Source organism: Sorex fumeus, unplaced genomic scaffold (assembly GCF_029834395.1).
Source record: "Sorex fumeus unplaced genomic scaffold, SorFum_2.1 ptg000047l, whole genome shotgun sequence".
NCBI lineage: Eukaryota > Metazoa > Chordata > Mammalia > Eulipotyphla > Soricidae > Sorex > Sorex fumeus.
In genome coordinates, this window is record NW_026606104.1 from 40,472,160 (window position 1) to 40,483,695 (window position 11,536).

General features: G+C 59.3%; 2 protein-coding genes across 2 annotated transcripts; one reads left to right on the forward strand and one right to left on the reverse strand.

Annotated features, from left to right (window-relative positions):
* The first annotated feature begins 2,375 nt into the window (after positions 1-2,375).
* LYPLA2 (lysophospholipase 2) lies at positions 2,376-6,624 on the forward strand. Its single transcript, XM_056123326.1, has 10 exons — positions 2,376-2,590; positions 3,944-4,046; positions 4,198-4,229; positions 4,344-4,409; positions 4,847-4,894; positions 4,981-5,051; positions 5,174-5,247; positions 5,325-5,426; positions 5,507-5,680; positions 5,757-6,624. The coding sequence occupies exons 2-10, from the start codon at positions 3,969-3,971 to the stop codon at positions 5,805-5,807; spliced, it is 696 nt and encodes a 231-aa protein (XP_055979301.1). The 5' UTR covers positions 2,376-2,590; positions 3,944-3,968; the 3' UTR covers positions 5,808-6,624.
* Positions 6,625-6,700: 76 nt separating this feature from the next.
* Positions 6,701-10,958, reverse strand: GALE (UDP-galactose-4-epimerase). Its single transcript, XM_056123323.1, has 11 exons — positions 10,886-10,958; positions 9,364-9,489; positions 9,140-9,255; positions 8,946-9,059; positions 8,250-8,426; positions 7,925-8,038; positions 7,779-7,845; positions 7,610-7,695; positions 7,397-7,474; positions 7,152-7,266; positions 6,701-7,048 (listed from the first exon to the last, which is right to left on the reverse strand). The coding sequence occupies exons 2-11, from the start codon at positions 9,482-9,484 to the stop codon at positions 6,990-6,992; spliced, it is 1,047 nt and encodes a 348-aa protein (XP_055979298.1). The 5' UTR covers positions 9,485-9,489; positions 10,886-10,958; the 3' UTR covers positions 6,701-6,989.
* Between the last annotated feature and the right edge of the window lie 578 nt (positions 10,959-11,536).

Genomic DNA, 11,536 nt, shown 5'->3' on the forward strand with positions numbered 1-11,536 from the left:
TTCCAAATAAATCCTTGCCAGACTTAATGTTTGTATATTATTTTGAGTATTTTTTGTAATACCTGATAAAAATTTTACTTGACTGAGAACTGTATAGAGCTTTGAAGTGTCTTGCTGTATTGAACTTGTTTGATCACAAGTGCCACAATTAGTGCCACACTTAACGGCATTTTGTGAAGATGAAAGTGAGGTTAAAAACCCATGTTCCATTTCTCACAAAAAGGAAGTAACTTGTGGAATGACATAAAAAGCAAGGGCTGAGGATGTAGGTCAGCCATAGAGTATTTGCCTTGCATGTGCGAAGCCCTATGTTTTAATCCCCAGCACTGCCCAAACGAAAAAAATCTAACATACTGAATCCAGAAGAATGAGAATGAAGAAAATAAATGAGCAGCTCATGTAGTCTGAAAATTGGTCAGTACTGTAATTGGAGACAGGTATCTCAAAAGAGGGGATTTGAGATGTTCATTATTCCCTCCCACGTAGACAGTAGTTCATAATGGAAACTGTATTGAATCTGATCTTTTTGTTTGCATCAATACAAATAAGTCAGAATTTTAAAAGCACACACTTGTTCAAAAGTTGTCTTCCCTTTCCAGACTTTCATTAGCCAGGAGTCCTGAAGAGTGGTGGGCTTTTGGTGACAGGGCAGTCATGAGATATGTGTATTCAGCAGGCATTTTTGTGATGTTTCAGGAATTTAGGACTGTGCTGATGGTGTGCTGGTTCCTTCACAAATCTGATTCTCTTAAGAAAACAGCCTACACTGTTAAGAGAATCTCGGTTTCTCCAGCCTCTAGGGATGTCTATCACAACTAAAACCTTAGAGAGTCTCAGGATTTCTAAAATGTAACCTGAAATCAACCAGAATGCAAATGTTATTTTATGTCTGATGCCCTAAGGGTCCTAGTCACTCCCAACCATTGCCTCTATTTGAGTTGGATCATTTTGGAAATAAAAATAAGGGCAGGAAGATCACTCTAAAAGTGTAGCACATGCTTTCTTGACATGCGGAATTTCCTGGTTTGATCCCTAGAATCACACGGGTCCTGAGCACTGTTGGTGTGTCCCCAAAACAGAAATTCGAAGAGGGAGAAAATAAGAAATAGCACAGAATAGCTCTTACACAAAACATTCCAGCCCCTGAGACTGGGCCTCTCAAATTGAAATTTCGCTTAGGTGTTTGTTCAGAGTTATCAGGTGACTGAAGTTGTATTCATTCTATGAACTGTCCTGGCAGGCATTCTGCTGAGAATTGGGCAGCTGCGTAGTCTTTGTCCACTCATCCCACTCTTCCAGCATCAAATTCTTAGTGCTTGGTTCACTGTGGTCCTCTGGGCATAAGAACTCTGGTGTTTTATATTCCTCTGAATAATTAAGACATATTTGGGCCACACCTGGTTATGCTTAGGCTTACTCCTGGCTCTGCACAGGGATCACTCCTGGTGGGCAGGCCTGGGGGGACCATATGTAGTGTCCTGCGGGCATTGAGCCTGGTAGACTTCATGCAAGGCCCTTTCCTTTGTACTCTCTTCACCCCTCATCTTTGACCTGGGTAAAAGTACTCTTTAGGTTAAGCTGGGAGACTTAGTCCTAAATGGCAGGGGATAAGCATTATGCATTTCCTGTTTATAAATGCCCATGTTTTCTCAGACATGGTCCTTTGTCTTCCCTTTTGGTTTTTCTGTGAACTCCTGTTTCCACTCTGCAGCAAGGAGCAACGGGTGATCATGGTGATGGAAGAAGCCCCTTTGTTCTCATCACCCAGAGCTCACTGATGGTACATGGCAAACTTTTCTGCATGCCATTGCTTGTCTGGGGCAGAGCGAGGGTACACGGTCCATGCCAGCCTGTTCAGCTGTCCTGAATGATTTATGTTCCCAGGATCCTTCTGAGATCATCAAGGCCTCACTCAGGTTTTACAGCGTATAAAGCATTTCCATTCGACCTCATTTGGGCCTAACAGCAAAGCTGTGAAGTAAGCAGGGTGGTTATTATCACCATTTATAGTTTAGAAAGCAGGTGCAGAGGCCACATTATAGAGTAATCCGGAGACTGCTGTTTATTTACTTCCCCTCCCGAAGTCTCGGCTTCCCGTCCTTAACTTTAGATAAACAAGAGGGCCTCCCAGGGTCATTTCTGTGCGTTTCTTTCATCCACGATCCTGGAAGAGGGGATGAAAGCCCGTGTTGGCCCCTCCGGAAGACCATCACGCAGCGTGGCCCCCGGGCACGAGCGAGTGGGAAACCAGCGTGAGGACTGCCCGTCCTCGCAGGGCGTTTTCCTCCGGGAGGCGGAAGGGAGGTGGCCGCGAGTGGGAGTCGCGGCCACCTCGGCACAGGTGACGGCGTGGCTTCAGGACGGGGGTGGCGCCCCGGCGTCCAACATGGCAACCGGCCGGGCAGCGCCCGCCGCCGCCGCCGCTTCCGGGTTCCGCGAGGCCGGCCGGGCTGCTTCCGGCAGCGCGATGGCTGGGTTCCCGGGACTCGAACGGAACTTCCGGCGGGGGCGGCCGAGGGGAAGAGTGTGTGTCTGTGCGGGAGGAAGAGGAGACTCGCCCGCGAGCTCTCGGAAGCCCCAGGGAGTGGAGGTAGCCCGGCCGGGGGCCCGCGGGCAAGGGAGGGCGCGAGGCGGGGTGGGGGGCGGCCCGCGGGACCCCCGCGCCGAGCCCGGCGGGCGGGGAGGGGCAGCCGCGGGCCCGGGGATGGGGGCGGGGAGTGAGGTGCGAGGAGGCGCCGGCCGGTCCGGAGACTCGGGCCGGGGAGCGGCCGCAGTGGCCCCCGCGCCCATGAGAGGGACCCCCGGCCCGGAAAGGGGAAGATGCTGGTGGGACAGGCGCCCCCCAGGGTCACAGGGAGAGCGTCCCTTTGTGGGCTGCAGCGGCTCCCTTGTCCGGGAAGAAAATACACCAACCCCCCCCCCCCCCCCCCGGTGGGGGAGAGCGCATCCCCAACCCCCGGCCCGCCTCCTGGGCCGAATAGACACCCCCCGCGGTGGGCAGTGGGAGTGCCCGAATCATGGGGGAAGTTTGGGCCGTGGGGCCGAAGGCCCCCTGGGTAGCGAGCGAGTGGGACATCTTTCTGGAAGGAAGGAGGATGAGGATGAAGGGGGCTCCTAGCCGAGGTCAGGAGGGGAACTTCACTGGGCGGAGAGGGACCCCAGGGCCCGAGCGAAGGGTCCCACTGTGCAGAAAGGTAGTGGGGGTGGAGGCAGAAGCTGGGAGCCTGTTGGGAGGGTGGAGCAGGTGGGCTTCTCCAGAAGGGTGGGCATTTAGAGCCTGCAAGGGAGCTCTTGGGGACTTGGGGCGCAGATGCTGGGCGGGAGCCGGCCGGGCTTTCTGTGATGCCTTTGGGAAGCCCCGCGTGGGGTCAGACTGCGGGGGGGGGGGGGGGGGGGTGAGGGGATCCCGCCGTAGTTCGCAGGCAGCAGCAGCAGCAACAGGTCACCCCATTCACGGGGGTGTGGGGCACCAGTTGGGGTGTGGGTGGCCTAGGGGAGTCCCTGTGCCTTCTGGGGGCTGGGTGGGCGGGAGTTTGGAGCCAGTGTGTGTGGGGGCGGAGGGGGCGGGAGGAGGGGCTGGAGCAGATTTCCCAGCACTGCTGCCCCTGTCATTTGCCAGTAGGCTGGGACTTGGGGCTGAGGGACCCAGGGCTCTGGAGAGGGGGTGATTGGAACGGGCAGAGCGGTTGCTGGCTGAGAGGTAGGTGAGGGGCAGGCAGCAGGGGTCCCTCAGCTCAGCCTCTGCCCACATGTGGGGGCCAGGACAGAGGGAGGTGGAGGGACATGCCAGTCCCACTCTGGGCCAGAACTTTTCTGAGCCCAGGACAGAACCTGGGGTGCTGGAGAGAGGAAGGGGCTTGGGCTCTGGATTTCTCACTCTGGGCGCGGCGCCCAGGGTCTTTGAGCCTAATTGTTGCTCTTGCCTGCCTTGGGGGTTACACAGGCCCCAGCCTTGGAGCCTGCGGTGTATGTGCGGTAACAGCATGTCTGTGCCCCTGCTCACCGATGCTGCCACTGTGTCTGGAGCTGAGCGGGAAACGGCGGCGGTAAGCGCCCTCTGGAGCCCCGGAGCTGTTGGGGAGCGGGGAATGGGAGCCAAGGCAAGGGATTATTTGCCTTTTGGGACCTGCTGGGGTGGTGGCCAGCAGAGGGAGGATGGGGACTGAGGGCAGGATCATGACTCTAATCCTCTTTCAGGTTATTTTTCTGCACGGACTTGGAGATACGGGGTGAGTCCTGGGCTGGGGTGTGGTGGGGAGGGGCAGCCCAGTGGTCAGCTTGGAGAGGCTGGATCCTTTCCTTCTCCCCCTCCACAGCGGTGCCTTTTCTCCCTTCCCTGACAGGCACAGCTGGGCTGACGCCCTCTCCGCCATCCGGCTTCCTCATGTCAAGTACATCTGTCCCCATGCGTGAGTGTGGTTAGGGATCAGTTGGGGGAGGGGGGCGTTCCTGTGGTCCCAGGCCTGGGCGCTTCTGCCAGCTGCTTCCTGGACTTAGGCCCAGGGCAGTTGTTAGTACCCCTTTTAGCCTGCACTCCTGTGGGGCCCCAGGAATGAGGTTCTGCCCCAGCCCCCCTAGACCTGGAGTTTCCCATGCCCCTTCCCCAAGTACTCACCGGCCGACCTTGCCGGAGCCGAGACCCACCGAGTGCTGACTCGGCTTCTGCAGTGCTTTGCTGCTGCTGATGCCCCAAACACAGGCTCCAGCCCCACGTGGCAGGTTGCCTGGCAACACTCAAACACAGTCCTGGCCTGCTGGGAGGGGCCCCTAGGGGCTGCTCTGTCCCTCCCTGGTGCCTCTGTGTCTTCCCGCTCCTGATCACGCTGTCCCCCGTTCACCCCCCCAGGCCGCGCATCCCTGTGACACTCAACATGAAGATGGTGATGCCTTCCTGGTGAGTTGGGGGAGGTGAGGAGGAGCTGAGGGGCAGCAGCAGGGCCGGCCTGGCTCTTCCAGTGGTTGCCAATGTCTGTTCCCCAGGTTTGACCTGATGGGGCTCAGTCCGGATGCCCCGGAGGACGAGGCGGGCATCAAGAAGGCAGCAGAGAACAGTAAGGCCCTGGCCCTTCCCCCAGTATCCTCCACTTCCAAAGCACTGGCCAGTCCCTCTGGCTCCCTTCCCTGGGCCCCTCCAGTGGCTGCTCCCCAACCCAGTGACAACTCCTCCCTGCAGTCAAGGCCTTGATTGAGCATGAGATGAAGAACGGGATTCCTGCCAACCGCATTGTTCTGGGAGGCTTTTCACAGGTGAGGGGAGAGCAAGGGGGGTGAGGGGGTGTTCATACTAGCTGTGCCCTCATCACCTCATTCTCTCCTCTTTCCAGGGTGGGGCCCTGTCCCTCTACACGGCCCTTACCTGTCCCCACCCTCTGGCTGGCATTGTGGCACTGAGCTGTTGGCTGCCCCTGCACCGGGCCTTCCCGCAGGTGAGTGATCTCAGGACCTTGTGGCCTGGCGCTGGTCCCAAGGTGCTGGCCTGGTCCTCTGAGTCCTGTCTGGCCCATAGGCAGCCAATGGCAGTGCCAAGGACCTGGCCATTCTCCAGTGCCATGGGGAGCTGGACCCCATGGTTCCCGTACGGTTTGGGGCCCTGACAGCCGAGAAGCTCCGGTCCGTTGTCACCCCTGCCAGGGTCCAATTCAAGACCTACCCAGGTGTCATGCACAACTCCTGTCCGCAGGTCAGTGGTGAGGGCCCCTTTTCCCCTCCGACTCCCTCCTCTGGGAGCCTCTCACAGCCCCTGCTTTGCCCCCCAGGAGATGGCAGCCGTGAAGGAGTTTCTTGAGAAGCTGCTGCCTCCTGTCTAATCAGACCCGCTGGCCCCCAGCGCAGTCCCCTAGTTCACAGGGGACCCAGCACGCGCAGCACCATCTTGGATCTGAGCCGGCCGAGCCCCTGTCCCCACCCTCCCTGACCTGTTCTCCTCCCACAGGCCTCTGAGGCAGGCGGGATGAGCTTGGCCAGGCCTTCCTTCCCGACCTCAGCCACCCGGCTCTCTGCAGCCGGCAGTGGGCTACTTTCTTACCCATTTCCCTGGAGGTGGGCCCCCTGGCAGCAGTATTGGAGGGGCTGTAGGCAGCGGGAGAAAGGGGCCCAGCCGCTGACCCACTCACTCAGGACCTCACTCACTAGCCCCACTTCGGGCCCCCTCCTGTGACCTCAGGGTTTGGCCCATGGGGCCCTTCCAGGCCCCACCTCCAAACCACCCCACCGGAATCTGCCCAGATAATCGTGTGTCTCTCCTGCCTCCACTCCAGCTGCTTCTCAATCATGAATGTGTCCATGGCCCGGGCCCCCTGGCTGCTGTGGGCTGCCTGCCCCTGCTGGGAGTGTCGATCAGGGGGCAGAGTCCTTGGAGGGGGCCTTTCCCTCAGCCGTTTCCCCAACTAGGGGGCTGGGCCCTGCCTCCCCATTACCCTCCTTCTCTGCAGGCCTGGAGCCTGCAGGGTCGGACTGAGGCTCAAGGTGTCCCCCAGCTGTCTCCTCCCCACCTTGTCCCCACTCTAGGGCCAGGGCAGTGTCAGGGGGGAGTCGTGTCTTGTCTTCTGTCTCCATGTGGTTTTGGGTGTTTTTCTTGTTGTGTCCTGGATTCCGAGAAAATTAAAGAAATTGCTTCAACTCTTAGGCCTGGCTAATTTTGTCCCGGGTCAGTGACCACCTCTGAGGTGCTGCTCAGTGTAAGAAAACCTTTTATTTCAATACGGGACAAAGCTCCGTCGGAGCAGTATGACAGTGCCTGTAGGAGGGTCTTTCGTCCAGGGCCCTGCCTCTCCAACTTGCGCATGGTGGTCCCAGTAGGTTCCCAGACCCTGTGGAAGGAAAGCGGGAGCGACTTCCTGGCTTCCTAGGAACCCCATGGCCTCGGGCCGGGCATAGCAGGCCCTGCTGGGGCTTGAGGTAGGGGAGGCTCTGTGCCCCGGTTGTTCTGCCAGAGGCTGGAGAGCAAGCACTTGTTCTTTTCCTCTTCTGGTCCCTGGTCAGGGCGAGGCTCAGGCCTGTGCACCAAAGCCCGAAGGATTCTGCTTCTGCCATCGCCACAGATCCTCACCTGCAAGAGGCCACTCGGGAGGTCAGAGCCACACTGGGAAGCAGGGCCCCTTGCCGGGGCAGTGCCCTCCTAGCTCCTCTCCAGGGGTCAGGCCAGCACTTACACATCCGGTCCAGCCCTAAGGCTGCAGTCCAGCCCAGCTCCTCTCGAGCTAGGCTGGGGTTGGCGTAACAAGCAGCTACATCACCTTCCCGCCGCGCTACCACCTTGTATGGGATCTGCGAGAGACGGGGTGGTCAGGGCTGGGCTAGACATCTGCCTTGGGTCTCAGGGAGAGTTGCAGAGCACCCATCCAGCAGGTCAGTTCACTGCTGCCGAGGGATCACCAAGGGGGGATTGGCGACCCACCTTTTTCCCAGAGGCCTTCTCCATGGCCTGGACCATCTGTAGCACCGAATAGCCCGTCCCCGTGCCCAGGTTGTAGATCTGCCCAAGAGAGGAGAAGGATTGGGGAGGGGGCTGAGTTAACTACCCCTTTAGGCCCTGGTTGCCCAGGACTCCAGCATGCCCCCATCCCCCCATCCCCACCCCCTGCCCTCCACCGCAGCTCCTTCTCCCTACCCGGCAGCCACACTGCTCCTTCAACTTCTTCAAGGCTGCAATGTGGCCCTTGGCCAGGTCCACTACATGGATATAGTCCCGGACCCCTGCAGGAAAGGACAGCTTTAGGTGGCAGGCTCAGTAATCTGTGTTCCCCGAATCTCCTACTGGTTCCAGTTCCTGGGCTCACCTGTGCCATCCTCTGTGTTGTAGTCATTGCCAAAGACATTCAGCGCCTCCCGTCGCCCAATCGCCACCTAGTGTAGAGGTGCAGTCAGCTCCTCCCAGCCTCTCAGCCCTGGCTGTATCCCTCAGCCACTCCCTCTTCCCCCTTACCTGGGACACATAGGGCATGAGGTTGTTGGGGATGCCCTGGGGGTCCTCACCAATGCAGCCTGAGGCATGGGCGCCGATGGGGTTGAAATACCTCAGCAGTACTGCATTCCAGGCCTGTGGGGACAGTGGGGGGTGGGGGGAGGGTACAGACTGTGTGTCCCGGTGGAATCCACAACCTTGCTCTCTCTAGCCCACACCATCTCTTCCCTAGCCCAGACAGTGCCGTAAGCAGGGCAAGTCCCCACCACAATGTGGCCTGGCCGCCTCCATTCCTTTCCGCCCTCAGGCTCACACAGGGATGTCAGGAGTCAGGGCTGGGGCTCACCTGGTCTGCCTGGCACAGATCCCGGATCATTTCCTCTATGAAGAACTTGGACTTGCCATAGGGGTTGGTGCAGCCCCCTGTGGGGTGAGCCTCATCCAGGGGCAGATACTGGGGGTTCCCATACACGGTGGCTGAGCTGCTGAACACCAGATTCTTCACCCCATGGGCCCTCATGATCTGCCCAAAGAGGGGGGTGTCAGTCTGCATTTAATCCCACCCTTTTTCCCACAGGTGGATGAGGCCAAGGTCTGGGCAAGCCTATGTACACTTGGGGAAACTGAGGCTGAATGGCAGAGACATAATCAAGATGATACAGCTTGGGGAACTGGGGATGTGGCTCCGTGGTAAAGCATATGCTTCCCTAGCAACACAGACACACAAACATACATGCAAGCATGTGTGCACACAGCTTGAGCTGGAGAAATAGCTTAGCAGGCTGAAGTGCATGTTTTGCATGCAAAAGGCCCAAATCTTGATGCCACAAATCCAGATTTGTGCCCAGTACCACATCTGGTCCCCAAGCACTGCCAGGAATAATCCCCAGCAGAGCTGAAGTGAGCACAGCTGGTCCTGCATGCAAAGTATATTCCAGGATCTCCCCAGCCCTCTCCCAAGGCTTTTTTTTTTTTTTTTTTCACTATTTGGCACCACCCGGTGAAGGCTTCCCTGCCTCTGTGTCCTTGCTCCACCTCTCACCTCCAGAAGCTGGATGGTCCCTGTTAGGTTAACCCGGTAATAGTCCAGTGGCTTCTGCACTGACTCTCCCACAGCTTTGAGCCCCGCAAAGTGGATGACGGCCATGAAGTTGTGCTGTAAGGGTAGAGTGGGGCTTAGAGGTGGCTTGAGAGGCCCAGGACCTGGGCGGCACCCCCTGCCTGCCAACCCCTCACCTTCTGGAAAAGATGATGCAGGGCTGCCTGATCCAAGATGTCCATCTCCTCAAATTCCACAGAGCGGCCAGTCAGCTCCTGAATCCGCCTGAGGCTCTCAGGCATGGAGCCTCTTCCTAATGGGGTGCACAGAGGCCATCAACTCGGCAGAAGATGGGGTGGCTCCTGGGTTCCGAGGGCTTCCTTTCATCCCCTCAGCGCTCCCCACTCCTGCACATGCTCACCGCGGATGGCATTGTGGAAGTTATCAATGACCACTGGCGAGTAGCCTGCTTCTAGCAGCTCCAGCACTGTGTGACTGCCGATGTAGCCGGCCCCGCCTGTCACCAGCACCTTCTCCGCCATGGTACCTGGCCAAGGACACAGTCTCAGCGCTTGCCACAGAGCCCACTCGGGGCTACTGGGGAGGCTACCCTGGTCAAAAGGGACCTTCACTTTCTGGCCTTAGGCATGGGGTTCACTTAGCCTCCTTTAATTTCCACTTCTAGGAAAGGGTGATGCTAGTTGTACAAACAACAGATGGAGGTGTGGGGTGAAGTTCAGGTGGCTACATTCCTGCTGCCACGTGGCATAGGTCGGGGGCACAATGCATAGGTGCCAGGTTCCTAATAGACCTAGGGGTGGGCAGCACAGAGACAGGGCAGTAGATCTGGGACTCAAGGACCTGGGGACGGTCCTTCCAATCCAGCTGCACTCGGTGGAGAGGGCTCCTCTGCTCTGAGACTAACCTGTTCTAGGCAGCCCCCAGGGTCGGCTGGAAGGAAGCAGGAAATGCACCAGAGAGCCTCAGGGTGGGGTTCTTTGCCAGGATGAGCCCGGTTCCGGGTTACATGTTGGCAGTCCTGGAATGGGTTCACCCACCCCACCCCAGGGCGGGCAGTCTGGCTAGGGGCCCCTGGGTCGTCCTGTCTTGGAGCTGAGGATCCCGCCCCACTCCCGGCAGCACTGGGCCAGGCTTGTAGACGTGGCCTTGGCCCCGATTCCACTGCCAGGTGTACATCTCCGCCCTAAACAAACTCTGTGGGCAGAGGGGGCCAAGGGGAAGGAAGGTCCTGACACTGCGGCCTTTCATTTGGAGCGGCCTGCCCCCATCCCTTCGGGGCTCACCCAGCTCTAACCCACAGACTGAGCTCCTGCTGCGTGCCTGGCACCAAATCGGATACTTTTGCATTATTTTCCTGAGTTCCCCCAACATCCCGCAGAGGCAGGTGCTGTTCCCGGGCATACAGATCCTTTGCTGGAGACCACACAGCTCTTGAAAGCTGGTGAGCTCTCGGATCCGGATCTGCAGGCTCACAGCCCTCCCCCTCCATTGCTTCCCGCCGGACTCTGGTCGGGACGGCCCACCCGCCCCCACCCCTACGCCGCCGCGTTCCAGCTCGGCGCGAATGCCGGCAAAGCGGCGGTCCAGGCGTTCTAGCTGGCAGGAGGGGCTGGAGAGACGGGGCTCTCCGGGCCGGGCCGTCAGCGATCGCCTTCTCAGTTTTTCCAGGCTGCGAAAGGAAGGGAAGGGCGGTGCTCCTCGAGCTGGGGTGTGGGCCGAGGGTCGGATGGGCCCGGACTAGGAGGATGCAAGCGGGAATGAATGAACCCGGGCCGCCCCAGCCGAGGCGGTGGGAAGTGGAAGCTAAGAGGGCAGACCGGGACTCTGCTCAGAGCGCGGCCCGGCCTCCCCAGGTCTCCCTCTCTAGACCCCGACCACCCGCTCCCCCGACAGCCCGCCCACCCTTCCTTCGCCGCGCGAACCTGCAGGGGACCGCCAGCCCCGCGCTGCATCCAGCGGCGCCGCCTCCCGCGCCCCACACCCTGGTCCCTTTAAGAGTCCAGGCTGCCTGCCCCGCCCCCACCACGCCCCCTCGGAAACGTGTCACTTGGGAGTCGGCACTACGGGGCGCGGGGAGGGCCAATCCTCAGTGGCTTCACGACGCCTGCGCGGTGCGAGTCCGGGCGGGCGGCCGGGGGTGCGGGGCGGGAGACGCCTGGACTGGGCGTGGAGTCGAGCGTGGAGGTTGGGCCCGTCCTGGGCCCACGTCCCTGTACGCGCGCCTGGCGCACGCTTCCGCCCCGACCCCTGAACCGAGGCCCCTGGCGCGGCGCTGAGAAGGGCCCGGCGCTGTCGGGTCGGATCGGGTCGGTCCTGTCTGAAAAGCAGAGCGCTGCGTTGCAGACTCTGAAACCCAAGGGCTCACACTGCCAACAGTGGGGCAGGGCTGGTCTGCACCCTGATGTTCCGACAAGGTGGGCTCGAGAGTGCTGTGTGTAATCAGAGGTGGATGACACCTGAGCAGAAAAACACCAGGTGCTTCCCGCGGTCCAGATAGCCTGGGTTCACCTACCGAGGCAGAGCCACCGACGGATGGCCGAATGGGGAGTGGTGGCCAGAGTGGCACCTGGCCA